Source organism: Enoplosus armatus, chromosome 23 (genome assembly GCF_043641665.1).
Source record: "Enoplosus armatus isolate fEnoArm2 chromosome 23, fEnoArm2.hap1, whole genome shotgun sequence".
Lineage (NCBI taxonomy): Eukaryota > Metazoa > Chordata > Actinopteri > Centrarchiformes > Enoplosidae > Enoplosus > Enoplosus armatus.
This window is the reverse complement of record NC_092202.1, coordinates 15320287-15335337: the sequence shown is the minus strand read 5'-3', so window position 1 is coordinate 15335337 and position 15051 is coordinate 15320287. Positions and strand designations below refer to the sequence as shown.

General features: G+C 46.3%; 1 protein-coding gene across 1 annotated transcript in view; it reads right to left on the bottom strand.

The window, feature by feature from the left end:
• focad (focadhesin) overlaps positions 1 to 11105 on the bottom strand; it is a 31096-nt gene extending 19991 nt beyond the window's left edge. Inside the window, exons 1-8 of the mRNA XM_070929677.1 lie at positions 11031 to 11105; positions 9366 to 9440; positions 8751 to 8905; positions 6494 to 6592; positions 2673 to 2774; positions 2126 to 2336; positions 547 to 756; positions 319 to 406 (exon numbers count right to left, since the gene is read on the bottom strand). Coding sequence (XP_070785778.1) covers positions 319 to 406; positions 547 to 756; positions 2126 to 2336; positions 2673 to 2774; positions 6494 to 6592; positions 8751 to 8905; positions 9366 to 9440; positions 11031 to 11084 — 994 coding nt within the window. The 5' untranslated portion in view covers positions 11085 to 11105. The remainder of the gene's footprint in view (positions 1 to 318; positions 407 to 546; positions 757 to 2125; positions 2337 to 2672; positions 2775 to 6493; positions 6593 to 8750; positions 8906 to 9365; positions 9441 to 11030) is intronic.
• Positions 11106 to 15051: the final 3946 nt, after the last annotated feature.

Genomic DNA, 15051 nt, shown 5'->3' with positions numbered 1-15051 from the left:
TGATCAGTGGGAACAAAAAACGCACAGTCCCTCCATTTTCCCTCCAACTACCGTAGCGCCAAAACGGTCGCACGTACACATCAGTTCCTGTCTAGGGAGTTATTAGGGGGAAACTATGGGCGCTGATAAATGCATGAGATACAATAAAAGATATGCTCCACTGTGTTCACCAGCTAGCCTCTAACTTGGTTCTTCACTGTGAGCAGTGATTGGTCGTTTGATTCAGACCGGGTCCAGTTTTTTTTTAAAAAGACTAAATACAAAGGGGGCGGGTGCTCACAGACATTTTTTTTTTTTTGGTCAAAATCAAATATTTACCCAGACTGAGCAGGCCGGTCTGCTGAGCTGCAGGGGCCTCCAGCAGGAGCAGGGCCACGCCCATCAACAGCTCGTCCAACGGCAGCCCCTACAAATAACAATAAAAGGTGTGACACAGCGCAAATAAAGTTGATAAGACATGACGTGCTGCGGTGTGTGTGTGTGTGTGTGTGTGTGTGTGTGTGTGTGTGTGTGTGTGTGAGATACTGATATTGATTATGAGGTCACCTGCTGGCAGGCAGGCAGGAGCCGCTGCAGCGAGTCGAGAAGAGGTCGGCAGTCCCCGTCCAACTCCAGGCAGCGCTGGCAGGCGCACAGCAGCTGCAGGAGGAGGCCGGCCCTCTCTGACCTCCAGCGCTCCTCGGGGGCCCGGGCGAGGCCCCGAAGCAGAGCGTCGGCGAAGCCGCGCAGCTCCAGCAGCGCCTCCACGCTGTCCACCTGCCGTGGCGGAGAGGGCGACACACAAAACACCTCTTAGCGCTTTCATGCTTTGCCTCGACCGAAGAAGCGCGCCACGTGTTCCCCTCGAAACGTATCAGTTTCATTTGGTTAGTTTTGTGTCAGTGAACATGAGTGACAGATTTTGAAAAAGTTAACTTGACATTTCGTGTTTTTTTTTTTTGTGGGGGGGGGGGGGGGGGGGGGTTGTGATTATACCATCTTTCAAGTTATTTTGATAATTGTGGCATAAGATGAAAAGAAGACTTTCCAAAGGCAAACTGTAAGCCTAACGTCATTAAGCAATGCTGACATAAACATAAACATCTGGTCTGTGCCTGGAGCAGAGATACCATATAAGGACATCCGGGCCTCTCTGACATCAGAGAGACACGGCGGTTGAAAAAACTGAAACGGAGCATTCAGAGCAGTCTGCAGCCTGAGCTTTTGGCTCACAGGGATCACTTTTACATACATTTACCTCATTATTTGGCTACGTTTAGTATCAATATCCGACATTGTAACATTATATATATATGACAGGGAATAAGGAAAAGCATAATAGCTTGTATAAATGTCACTGCTAAGCGGCCCGGGGATGCTTCCCATGGGAGTCAATGTTCAAATATTTAAGGCGAGTACATGTCTTTCATGATCTGATCATGAAAATTTGAGAGAGTCACTCGGCCGTAAAAGGCAGTTTAAGGACTACAGAGGTTTCATTATTTCGTCTTTCTACTTTTTGTACAACTGTGTCAAAAAATAATAATTACATGCACTGTGATTCAATATTGTAAAAATCAAAATAGAATCTAAATGAGGCTATGGGGGTGGGGGGGGGGGGGGACTATTTCATAAGCATAAGCAAACATTTTTAATTTAATTAAAAGAGGGAATGTGCAACTCGTGGTAAACAGTGGCCACTATGACCACAAATTATGGCACAATAGCACCTTGAATTTCCTTTCATGTCCCCAATGTTCTTTTAACCTAGAATAGTGGCCAATCACAACGGCGTGGTTTTGACAGTAAAAAACAAACAAACAAACAAACAAAAAGTGGAAAAAAAAAAAAAAAAAAGATACCAAACACTGGTATGGTAAACATTTTTTAGAGTGGTATATAATATATAATAGCATCATCATCATCATCAGGTGACCTGGCTGAGTGAGTGGAAGGTTTTTACATCTTTTCCAAACGCCGTAAAAGTCATTAAAGTCGCCCACTCATGACAGTTACACACCGATATTGATCGAAAAGTGAGCTAACATTAGCCACCATAAGCTACTGGTTGCACCGGAAAGGAAGGGTTAAAAATAAACCAACACATTCATTTGAGGCATTTGTTGACGATGTCGAACTCCGGCACCTGCATGTGTGGCACTAGCTGACAGAGGCAGTGCAGCAGGCTGTCAAACGCCGGGGGGGCCGGCTCCTGGTCTGACCCCGCCCCCGGGTGCAGGGGCAGCAGCGCCCCGAGGAGGCCGTGTCGCAGGAGGGCGTGCTGGGGTCGCCTCTGGGGTTCGCAGTACAAGTACCTCAGGAAGGGGGCCAGCATGGTGATGTAGGCCGGCTCGCGTCTGCAGTGCGCACACACACACACACACACACACAAACACAAACACAAACACAAACACACAATGCTGGCTGACACCGGGGTTGATTACCACTGGAACGTGTGTGTGAAACTGAAATGATCCGTGCTGCATGCGCCGTGGTGTGTGTGTGTGTGTGTGTGTGTGTGTGTGTGTGTGTGTGTGTGTGTGTGTATGCATTTGTCAGCGGCGGGTAATAACAGCCGACAGCGGTGTGATGAGTTATTTGGCGCTGGGGCGCTCCTCACGGATGGCTTTTGAAATTCACGCAGTGAAGGATGGATGGGTTCAAGGCCACTGGTTTTTCGCGGCCGCGCTCACCTGTCGGCAGCCCGCTGGACGAAGTCATCAATCTCCAGCAGCAGGGCGGGCCAGCACTCCGCCCGGTTCTCCAGGGCCGTGATGTACGGGTGAGGGCTGCTCCTGCAAAGCAAAAGACCCGGTGTCCCAAACTCTCCCATTTTGATCTCATGCGCGTGACACGGATGTCACCAGATGTGCTCGATGCAAAGATAAGGCGTCACCAAAGTCCCCGCAGTGCATCTTGTGGGCAACATGAAGACCTAGCACACACACCAGACTCCAGTAAAGGAAAGGATGGATTTCTGACCGGCCGCGTTTTAGCCGATAGGGTCCGTTCAAAACATGCCACATCCCTCTACTATTCACATTGCATCTTCATGATGTTCGCGTCTGCGATATAATACAATAAAAGACAAGTTTCCCTGTCCTCTACCTGGGCTGCCCAGTGTGCTCTTGAATTTGCAAAAACCCCATTAAGTCCAGACGAAACACTGGGGTCAAATGAAGTCAAGCCAAGGTGAAGTCTGTGTGTTGTTTGAGCCTCACAGCCCACAGACAGGCCAGGGGTTAACACAACAGGGTTGGTGTGTGTGTGTGTGTGTGTGTGTGTGTGTGTGTGGAGGGGGGGTGATCACCGCCATCAGGTCCACTTAACCAATGCTTTCCATTCATCATCACATATCTAAGTGTAGGAAGGAAGTTCAACAACTTGAGCGTGTCTGTGCCTGTGGCAGCCTGCAGCGGGGCTTAGACATGGACTACTTACTTGGCTGGACCCCCCCCCCCTTCTACTCTTTCTTCCCACTCTTCACATGGTGTAATCTGTCTGACCATCTCTGCCCCCCCCCCCACCCATCCTCCTCAGGTTCCCTGTGGCCGTCTCCAAAACCCTCAGCTTCAATGCAACTCCCATCCATCAGCCTCTCGCACCACTTTTTTTTTTCTCCCCCCAGCTGCCACACACAAAGGAAGAGGCAGGAAGTGTTCCTTTTAGTTCAACTCCAAGTTCACAGCTGAGTCACAGCGCTGGCAGACAAATGGGCCAGGTGAGATCAGTCCGCTGTTAACGGCCCGCTTCCTGGGGACGTCTGCAGGTTGCACTGGGGGTGAAGTCTGGGTTGCGGGACGTAGGCCTGATTTACTAACCGAAAGCACGCAAACGTCGCTACAAACGTTACTCGCCACAAACCCTCCGGCAGCTTGTCTTTAATCTTCGAGAGATAACATGTGACAAGTTCCTCTCAGATTGCAAATATAACCACTCCTCCTCCTCACTCAGCAGTAGATGGTATCTGGCAAATGTTCCCATCCTCAAAAAGCTGGGGCACTCTAACTTCAGAGAAAGCAAAAACGATGGACTTATATACATATATACACACACATATATATATATATATACATACATATATATATATACACACATACATATATATATACACACACATACATATATACATATATATATATATACACACATACATATATACATATATATACACACATACATATATACATATATACACATATATACATGCATACATATATATACACACATATACACAAAACACATATATATATTTCAAAAATATTAATTAATTAAATATTTAAGATAAAAAAATATATAAATTAAAAATAAATGACTTGCATATGGGGTTAAACGTTGTGATAATCTGCGCTGGCTTGTGAGGTGAGACATGTTATATTTGTATATATATATATATATATATATATATATATTTCTATATATATTCTTACACCCTAAAAAAATCAACCCCCGGCTTCAGCTTTGGCAACCCATAATGGGGGGGCTTTTATTTGGTACCAACGAGTAGCTTGGAGCGTTGACAACTGTAAAGTACACACGACTGGGCCTGAATTCTTTAACAAGCTTTTATCAAATATCGATATTTATAAAGTGACTTTCTGTTGACAAACGTTTCTGTTTACGATCTTTTCTTTGTCTGCTCAGCTATGACTGCTAGTGCTGCTCGTGCTAACTCGAGTTATAGGACAGGACAGGTGGTTAGACGTGCAAAAGGGTTCCATAAAATGGCTATAGGTTGACACATATTTCACACTACTACTACTAGTACTTCACACAGACTGCACGACTACAGCCAGACTAGCGTCACATGAGAAATGAAGTGGTGTGGCGGACGGAGCCCTGAACCTTCCCTGATCCCGCTGGGGCGGGGGGGGGGGGGGGGGGGGGGGCTGAAGTGGCTCAGAGTCTGTGGCGGCAGATTGCACGGGGCAGCGGCGAGCAGACGGTCAACAATGGGCACCAGTGTGCATCCTCCATTAATCCCGCAGCATTTACAGTTACCCAGCAGTGCCAGGGCCAAAGCGACCAATGGCGGGCCAGGCGGCCAGGCCAATGGCGCCACCCTGCTGCCCTCGGCGCATTCATCTTCCCACCGGGGAGGGTCGGGCCCGCCAGACAAGACGCAGACGGCAGAGGCGGCGATGAAGACGGAGTGAGAAAGAAAAAGGGACAATGGGAAAAGGACTGTGGGTGAGAAAGAAAGAAGGTTAAGATGGGATTGACTAAAAAAAAAAAAAAAAAAAAAAAAAAAAAAAAAAAAGGAAAGGTGTCAGAGGTAGAGAGAGAAACATGGAGAGCAGGAGGGAAGAAGGGGAACATGAAGAAAAAAAGACAAAGCAGCAGAGTCTTTTTATCACCCGCTGTAACTGATTAAGGAGGCCCCAACATGTTGGCAGAGGTGCAGATCTAAGACTGGAGGAGGAGGAGGAGGAGGAGGAGGAGGAGGAGGAGGCACCAGCACTACGCTATAGACGAACCTGCACCACAGAGAACCAGCCCTACTCTGAAAAGTACCTGTATCGCCTTGCATTATCCAAATCAACCGTCCTCGTAACAAAAGCGACGACAACAGCCTCGTTTTCAATTCCTTGAAAATCCAAGGACAGGAAGTCTCCGCGTTTCACCTGGACGCCCCATTCTAGACCTTCATTTCCGGTGGTTAAAACGCGGGCCCCCGAGTGACTGCTGCGACGTCCTAACACGGTGAGACAATCATGGATGGGGCAGTCACACAATCAGACTGTATAGTTTATCCAGATCATCTAAATCAAACTGAAGGTGAGAAAAGGTCCGAAATGTCGATAACAAACCCTCGCAGGCCTCAGCAGACATTTTGACTTCGCCATAGTAAGAGGGGGCCTGTATTCGAAACCGCCCACTATACTAGCAGTACATACGGATTTGCCCAAAATGTAGCATGTAGCATGCAGTACGTCAAAAACACCCGGGCGCCGTACTGATTCGGGAAAAGTACGCGTCAGACCGCCTACTGTGTCCCACAATGCAAAGCGCTGGCGGCGGTGTGCCATTAGCGTTACCTAAACGTTCACTTATTTCACCTCAGCGGTCCACCGAAATCTGCTCCTGATCGATGAGAGCATAAACACAACGAGTAGATGACTTTCCACGTTCGGCATGAAGACGTTTAATGTCCGCGGCAACCGCTGTAGTCTCATTTAGCCGCTTGTTAGCGACCGCCTTTTTTTATGACACGTAAGAGCTTCAAAATTCACGAGTGGGGGGTATCTACTGATGCATTTTATGTCGTAGAACAAAACGTTGAAATCTCTTAAGCTTGTGCGTAACCACAGACCTTACTTCAGGCATCTAACCAAAAACCCACTGACTTCCAGACTAAGGGACCGGAAGTGTAAAAATGCGGACTCATTTTTCGGTTTTAGGACTCATTCCTGCAGCGCTCTATTAGTCCAACAGCACAGTCAGAGAAAATAACCCTGATGACGCCATCATAACTACACATGTACTATCCCAGATTATACAAAACAAGACTGACCTGATGGAGTAAGGACAGGTGAAGGGCGTTTCTTGGTCTCTGTGGTCTGCCTGCATCTGTAGCAGCCGCCCAACGACCTTTATCAGCCCCTGGACATTTCTGTTCAGAGTTCAAGTCAGAAACAGGACACGCAGGATGTCAGGAAAAGACTCAGAACACAACCAAACTGATACACATTGACGTTGACGAGGAATAGTTAGACTTCTAGACTTCTAGACTTCTGGGGGGGGGGGGTAGGCGTATTTGCTTTCTTTCAGAGAGGGAGATGCGAGGATCAAAGTCAATTGATCTGTGTGTTCAGTACAGGGCTGAGTCAGGATGTGGTTAGCCTGGCTTAGCATAAACACGGGAAGCAGGGGGGGGGGGGGGAGCTGCTGGCCCTGCTGCTGCTGCTGCTGCTGCTGGAAACCAGGTTGATGAGAGCGGTGAGAGTCAACGGGAACAGTACATTTTTCGGGCCCTTGACACGAAAACAATGAGCTTGAAAGATGCTAGCACCCTCCACGGAGTCGAGGGAAACTGCGTAATGCCTAATCCTCTGTGGATCCGTCCCTAAAAGTGTAGTCATTTGGTCCATATTCGTCTAGATTTGTTCATATAAAATATTGATAGGTGCAGCTGTGCATTCATTACCAACCAGGTAATGTAGCACAGAGGACACAGTCGTAAAATTGATACACCTAATGTTGAAGCATTTAGACAAACCTAAAACTACAGCGAAGGTCCTCTTCTAATAATAATAATAATAATATAACTGAAGGAATCATTACTGTTGGTAAAAGTTAATAATCATCTGATTCAGTAAAACATTTCTTGAAAACAGAGTTCAGATAAAAAAAAAAACACTGATAAAACTGATATTCCAAATGCATTCAGACCCATCTCATATTTTATTTGAAGAACATCAGCTTTTGTTAAATCAAGAGTTTGGGTTCTCAGTAGGCCTCAGTGTTAGACTAAGTGTAGACTAAGCTCTGAATGTAAAAGAGAGCGGCTAAATTGACTGCACCGCAGCCTCTTATTTGAATGTCTGATGTTCCACTGAAAATATTCTGAATATAAAGTAAAACCAAACCAAATCTAAATTATTTTGGCATGTTTTTTTTTTTGTCCCACCTAACCATTGGCAAAAAGGTCATTTAAAATGCTCGCTCAGCCTCTTGAAGATGAGTCATGTCACGTTGAATAGAAAAGGTCACTTTGCAGTTAGATTCGGCTCCTCCGGCTCTGACGGTCGGGACATGAGAAGAATTAATGGATCCAAGTCAGCCGAGGGAAGGGGGGGGGGGGGGGGGGGGGGCAAGGACAATGAGGCAGTGTCCTATTACTAAAAGCTGAATTATGCTTCTGCGTAGAGGTGCTGTGTTACCTACAGGACTAGCATGCCATGTACTGTGCGGTGGTTTGAGTTCATTTTTGTCAGTAATTGATTAATTTAGCCTTTTTCCAAAGAAGTCCATGTGATGTCAATGATATTATACGGAGACGTAGTCACAGTTTTTGTGTCATGGTCTGTATGGTTCAGTCAACATCTTCAGGAACTACACAAACCCATGAACATATCTACTGAATAACACGTTAATACTTACAAAACTGATACAACTTTGCTCATATTCCCAGTAAATGATCCAAAGTCGACATGAGCACCGTCTCATATGTGAATGAAACAGCATCTCCAGGGTGTGAATCCGTGAATTCTCGAGGTTCAACTTAAAGGATAATTCCGGTTTATTACAAATTGGCTCAGATTTTCTGATCTGATCGTCCGACTGCGCCGTGTTTATCTTATTGAGAAACACAGGGGAAACATGGAACTCAGCGATTAACTTCCATTCATCCGGATGACTGAGCCCCTCACCCTATTGCTAAGGCTGAGCCCAGCCACCCTGCGGAGGAAGCTCATTTCGGCTGCTTGTATCCGTGATCCCATTCTTTTGGTCACTACTCAAAGCTCATGACCACAGGTGAGGGTTGGAACGTAGACCGAGCGGAAAATCGAAAAGCTTTGCCTTCCGGCTCAGCTCCCTCTTCACCACGACGGTTTGATACAACGGATCGACCGGCGGATTGATCCGGCGTCAGACATTAACTTGGTGAGTACAATCTTACCATCATCGACAGGAATGAAGGCTGAATCTCCAAAAATGAGACTCAAGTTGTAATAAACGGGGGATTATCCTTTAAGTTGTCCCAAAACCCATTTTGTGCATAGAGGTACAAGAATGGCACAAAATAGACAGAAACAATCAAAACACACCTGGCGGAGGGCAGCAGGTTGAGGACACTGTTCAGGACGTAGTGCAGGTCTGCGTGGCCTTGTTCCACCAGCAGTACTACGGCATCGCAGCAGGCCGAACGCACCAGAGCAGAGCCACTGCTGCACTGCTGCCACAGAGTCTCCAACGCTGGACCCTGACATACAGCAACAACATACACATTTAGCTTCAAAGCACCATTGAATAAGACTTTTACCGTCCAAAAGCAGAAAATGGCGCCTAACCTTAGTGGACTTGATAAAGAAGGTACAGAAATTGCTGTCCTTGATACTGTCCGGTCCATATGCAGGGTTTGGAAAGATTACTTTTTAAACAACTTGGTTCTTGTTACAAGCAAGTGACGGTGCTGCAAAACATCACCAGTGAAATGGGTACTTTAACTTCTTGAAAAAAAAAACTGTTTCCTGGACAGGCTGCACAAGTAGGCCATCGATATGAACTCCAACCAATGAAACCATCAAAGGTTTCTGACCAATCCAAGCCCCTCCAATCGCATAGTCACCTTTCTTTCAGGAAACACGTTTGGGAGTAAAGAGGCCATCTCATGGGGCCTTTAAGTCACAAAAACAACAACATTATTTTGATATGTAACTCACCTGGGTGGAGGACTGCGTGATTTGCCCATTTGGCCCTTTCTCTTTTAGCACACCAGCAACAAGATTTCTCACAGTCTGGAAAACAAAAGGCAGACATACATGTACTTTTTTTTAACTTTTCTTTATTAAAATAAAGTAAGGTACTGTTTTGAAAGAGCCATTTAAGCGATGCTCCACCAAAAGTCTTTTTTTGGTATCAAGCACTACCTACAAACCTATTTCTGTTTTGCCAACTGGCCACTCTGAATCCTCGCTGGACCGCCATTCTGACCACAGCTACAGCCGACTTAAGGTCACAGGAGACGTCTGACACAAAAACTGTAGACGTGGGTGGAAACGTCAAGTGAGAAGAACATTTCATCATCACCCTTTAGATCCCAAAGTGGACACAAACTTGGACCGAGACGAGTACAGCATGATTACAGCGTGTCTTCCTGTCCAGATGAGGGGCTAAATCGCACATCTGACGGAGCGTTTCTTGGCCAATTTCTCGACATTTCTCATCGTGATCATCATTCCGGTCTCTGAAAACTCTCTCCCTTCTAAAAGGATGGTTACTTCTTTCTAATTCAACGCAGTATTATTATGGTAGTATACACACCTTGCGCCTGGCGAGTAATTCGTCACACCTCTAAATTGATCATTCCTATCACATTGTTCATGAAGCTAACGCAAAGTTCGCCACAGGCTTGAGGCGCATGCGTCCCAAACTGCAGTACCCCTCCATAACCAGCAGGAAAATCACTTAGTCTAGAGTTTGCTTGGAGACGAGACCATTTCCACGTCGAAGTAAGTTTTTTTTATAAATAACCACTCTGCTCAAGTCATACTTTAAAAATTGATCGTAAGTCAGTTTTATAAACGAAGCCTTGGCACTGGAGTCAGGATCATACCTGCCCAGGTTTCTCCCGTATTTCAAGGCCATCTCCCAGCACCCTCTGGCTTCCCTGAATTTTTGTAACTCTGCGGCGCGTCATTTCAACATGGACGCCTGTGAGACTAGACTGGCTGAGCCGGTACGTCATTTCAAGCACCTCTACGACCGCTTCCATGAGAGACCACATGGGACGGCCACGTGATTCTGAGACCGCCGCCACATTTAATGGATAAAAACAGATAAATTCCTCCTCTGCGACAACAAGCTCTAGTGCAGAGTGCGGCCATGTTGGTTTATTTACGTCGATCTTCCACTGGCGTTTCGGAGGATACTGCAACGGACCGCCCGTTAAGCATAAGCGCCATCCATGCAATCTCAAAAGCTCACGCGACACCTACGGCGGCCTGCTCGCCTGAGCACAAACAAGGCTTTAAGTCCTCCTAACTCTTTTAACAAACTCCAATTCTTTGAACGCATCATTAAAAGGTTTTAGTTTTAAACTCTAAGACAAGACAAGATAAAGATAATCCTTTATTAATCCCTCAGCGGGGAAATTTGCATTGTTACAGCAGCATAAAGGATAGTGCAACAACAAGAGACAAGCAAGGAAAAGAAAAAAAGGTAAAGGAACTAAACTAAGAATCAAAGATAGATCATTCGCTAATTTAGCTAAATGACCTGAAATGACAAAAAGGTCCCAGGAGTGGAAATGGGAACAGGGGAAAAAAAAAGATGGGGAGAATGTTTTCGCTCTGACGTCACCGTCTAGTCTAGAGCCAGTGGCTTACCTGGGCTTGTATGACGGGGCTGGGGAAATCAAATCGGATCTTCAAGCTCTCCATCACGTCTGCGGGTCACGCCTGAGGGCAGGAAGGAAGCCCCCGTCAGAATAAGTTAACAGAACATAATGACAGCAAACAGCGTTCTAAGTCCCTGTTGTTTCGGTTTGGTGCCAACCTTCTATTTGACGCAAGAATATCGCATATCAGTGCTGGTGGGGTGATGCAGCCACCTGTTGCTTTGCAGAATTACAAAGAAGGAGTGAACATTCTGGGGGGAGAAACACTGCTTGGAGGCATTCAGGGGCCGGCCCTTTGAAAACCAATCCCTGCCACTTGTTATCAAATTATTGGCCCGCAGCCACGACACCATTTTGGCATTTTAATTATTCACAAGTCGCCCGTGCGCCAACCCACGCGCTAGCTCACTAGGTTGTGAGGCGCTGCTGACTACCAGCTGCCTTGAGGCCTGCAGGAAGCGAACGACAAAGGGCTGGGCGTCGAACTCATTGTTTCTTCTGGTGCGCACAGAAACATGTCCGCTTACACGGGTATCAAAAGCGAGTCTTGAAAATTTGGCATTGAATGCGCTGTATGGTCAGATTGTAATCTGGTTTACTTACTTAATCATATAGTTCCTAAATCTCAAATTTTGGAGAAAAAAAAAATTCAGCAGCGGTTTGAGGCCCGTTTGACGGCCAGTTCACCAGACTGTATAGAGTGAAATCCTTCCCTACCACTCGTGCTGAATGAATCAATTCGTTTACAGGCAGAAAATTAAAAGGTGCCATGTTGAATTTTTTTTTTTTGGTAAACAACGAGTTACGCCGACATTCGCTGTTTCTCACCAAAACACGTTGCGTGCGTTCTTGAGGCCAAACAAACGCGTCGAAATGCATTCCTGTACTCATAAACGATTTGCAAAGGCGTTTTTTTTTTGTTTGAGACACAAACAAAATCGTAGGGCCGCCCATCAAAACATTGCTCCATAGCAACGCTCGCGGTCCAAAAATTCAATAGGGTACCTTTAATTGACGGCTATTTAAGTGAATTATCAAGAGAAATAAATGCCCAACAATTAAAGCTTCCAGCTTCTCCGATGTGAGGAGTTTGCCTTCTCCCGTTTCATATCATTGTAAAGTGAATATCTTTGGGTTCAGGACTGTTGGTTGGACAAAAACCAAGATGTTGGAGGGCATTTTTTAGTCATTCTCGAAAAACTAGGGGTAGCGATTAAAAATGGAGTAACCGACAATGTATGTTTTGCGTGCCATGTCTCCGGAGCTCACGCACATTCACTTTTATACCGCAAGAGGGCGCGCCATACCGATAAACGTGGAGGACTGTGAGGGATTTCGTTTCGCTACCGAGCTCCACTAGCCGCGCTAAGAAACAACGCCTCGCGTAGCTAATCCGCCGCTAGAACTGTTGAAATGAAACTCCCTTCAGGCCGAATCCTGCGGCTGCGGCGACGAACGCAGGGTTGTGCGGCGGTGTGGGAGTGACACTACGCGGTCCCCAATCCAGGAGGTGGCGGTAATGCACTTAAAAGCCAAACTGCCTCGAAACCGCAAAAGAGAAGAAGAAGAAGAAAAAGAACTTTAACCCCTGACCCGGGCTGCTAGCATGCGGGTAAACGGTAAACAAGGTACTTCTTCTTCGCCCCCCCCCCCCCATCTGTTAATCAATCAATTAATTAATTTAACACTTGCAATGAGCATTATTCTCTGGACTGGACAGAGTTCAGAAAACAGCATACAAAGTCCCTTTTCCTCCAACTTTCCCCCCCGTTAATCAATACCTGTAAACCGATATATTGGTTTAACATTACCATAAACACAGGGAACACGAGCCTCATGTAAGCCCACCCCCTCCCCAAACACAGACACCCAACCCAACCCCCTGCTGTTATCTAGCTGATAAGCCAGCCTGCTGTGCTGTGCTGTGCTGTGCTGTCCACCACCCTGCTCCTGCCTCGCTCCAAACGCCCACCGCCACCTCAGCTTCACGGCCACGCAAACAGGTAAGTCAGCAGCACCTGCTACTCCCGCCTGACCCCGAAACCTCGTCAGCTCATTTATCGGCGTTTGTGCTCGTGGCGAAATGCCTTGCGCTCGTACGTCGAGCAACGCGTTGGCTTAACAGTCTTTAAAGTGAGTTGGGAGTTTGGCAAGAATGTGGTTTAGGTGTACTAACAGCGAACAAACTGGTAGACTCAGCCACCGCCTGTCATGTTTGGAGGTGGTGCCTATAATTGTAGAGGGATCTGGCTTCTTCTCTAATTAAAAAAAAAAGTCAGCTGAAGCTAAAAAAAAAAAAAAAAAAAAAAAAAGAAAGAAAAGAAAAGTTTGTACACCAAACCAGTTCCAGTGGTTTCTACAGCATATTTACCTTACAGCAAAACAATATAGGCTGGCCTGTACTGCTAGGTCTGCATTAGCGATAGAAGAGAGGACAATGCATGAGCAGTGTTGAGCCAACAGTGCTTTAGAAATGACCCCACTGAGGCTTTACTGTGTGACGCTCGCTGCTGCGAGCCGGCACATGCCGGACAGGGGCAGGCGCAAACACACACACACACACACACACACACACAGTAACACACACACACTTTCACGGCCCATGTTGGAAGGCCTGAAATCATAGCCCGGTTGACTGTATTCTTTAACCCGACACAGTTGTCTCAACTTAATGAAACTGGCTTAGCTGCCTTAGTGCTCGCCCCGATCATTTTGTTTCGTTGCTTAGTCATGAAACAATGAGTCAATTCTACATTGAAAGGGAAGTGATCAACAACAACTGTCGTCTGTTAACCTTTGCAGTCATTTCATCGAGCGATGAATGCCCACCATTCTCTCTCCGGCCTTCTGGAATGTGAAGATTTGCTGCTTTTCTCCGTTTTATTTCAAGGCGCGTTGATCATTCAGACCATTTACTGGTCAAAAATGGGCTTTTTTTTTCCCACTGGTTTTGGCATTTGCTTTGACAAGAGTGTGAAACAACAACTTGGCGAGACTGGCTGACTTACTGAAAGAGCAAAAAATATACACAGCAGCCAACACGGGCGCCGCAAGATGCCTCAGTTTGTTGTCCAATCTGGTTCAGATCTTGTGGCACACTGAACGGTGGTCGTGATGTAAAGCTTTGAAATGCAATCAGCAGTCATTCTACCAAACAGCTGAGGACTTCCCACAGGGCCCCCTGAGGATGTGCAGTGCTAACCCAACAGAAAGCCTCCATAGCAAGAACCTTAGGAGGAACTGCAGACCAAACTCAGGACCAAAAAAAGTCATTTTAACTTAACAGGTTCTGAGGGCTTTGCACCATGATAGCTATTATATTTAAGCATATTAAAGAAGAACGATTAGCGTTGTGATAAACATCAACATGCGGGGCTTGTCATGGCAGAGTGTCACTACATTCTCCATCAAGCTCGCTGCTTTACTAGCAGCTTTACTAGCAGCAGGTGCTACATCAACAGAGGGACGCGGCGGCGTGCTCTGGCAGCAAGTTGTTTTATTTCTCATTTTTCATCAGGCCCTTTGGTAGATTATATCTGTGCCGAATTAAAGGGCGCTTTCTGCTCTGTCAAAAGAATGCTTTCAGTAGCGTATTGTGCATTAGGATGCTTCTCTGATACGTACGTGAAGATAAAGTTGGCGGATTTTTTAATGGAGGGGGGGGATTCAATGTAGCGCGCTCTCTCAAGCTAGTCGTGGTCCTGATGCTGGCTACGTGTCGTACATACCAAACCAGGCACGTACCGACTTTAGCACAAACCTCTGTTGGACGAACAGTTACTACATCCGGAGCGTCCTAGTAATTATTACTGAAATCAAATGCCACAAACATGCTAGCAAATAAAGTTAGCTGAACCGGCTAATAATAGCTACACTGGAGTCATCAACTCAAAAAGGGCTATTCAACTGGCTGTGCGTCCGTGATAATAAACGACAGGTGGACTATATTTCCTGCAGTGCGCTGAGTAACATATCAACCTCTCAATTGGGAGTTAATAAAAGTTATAACT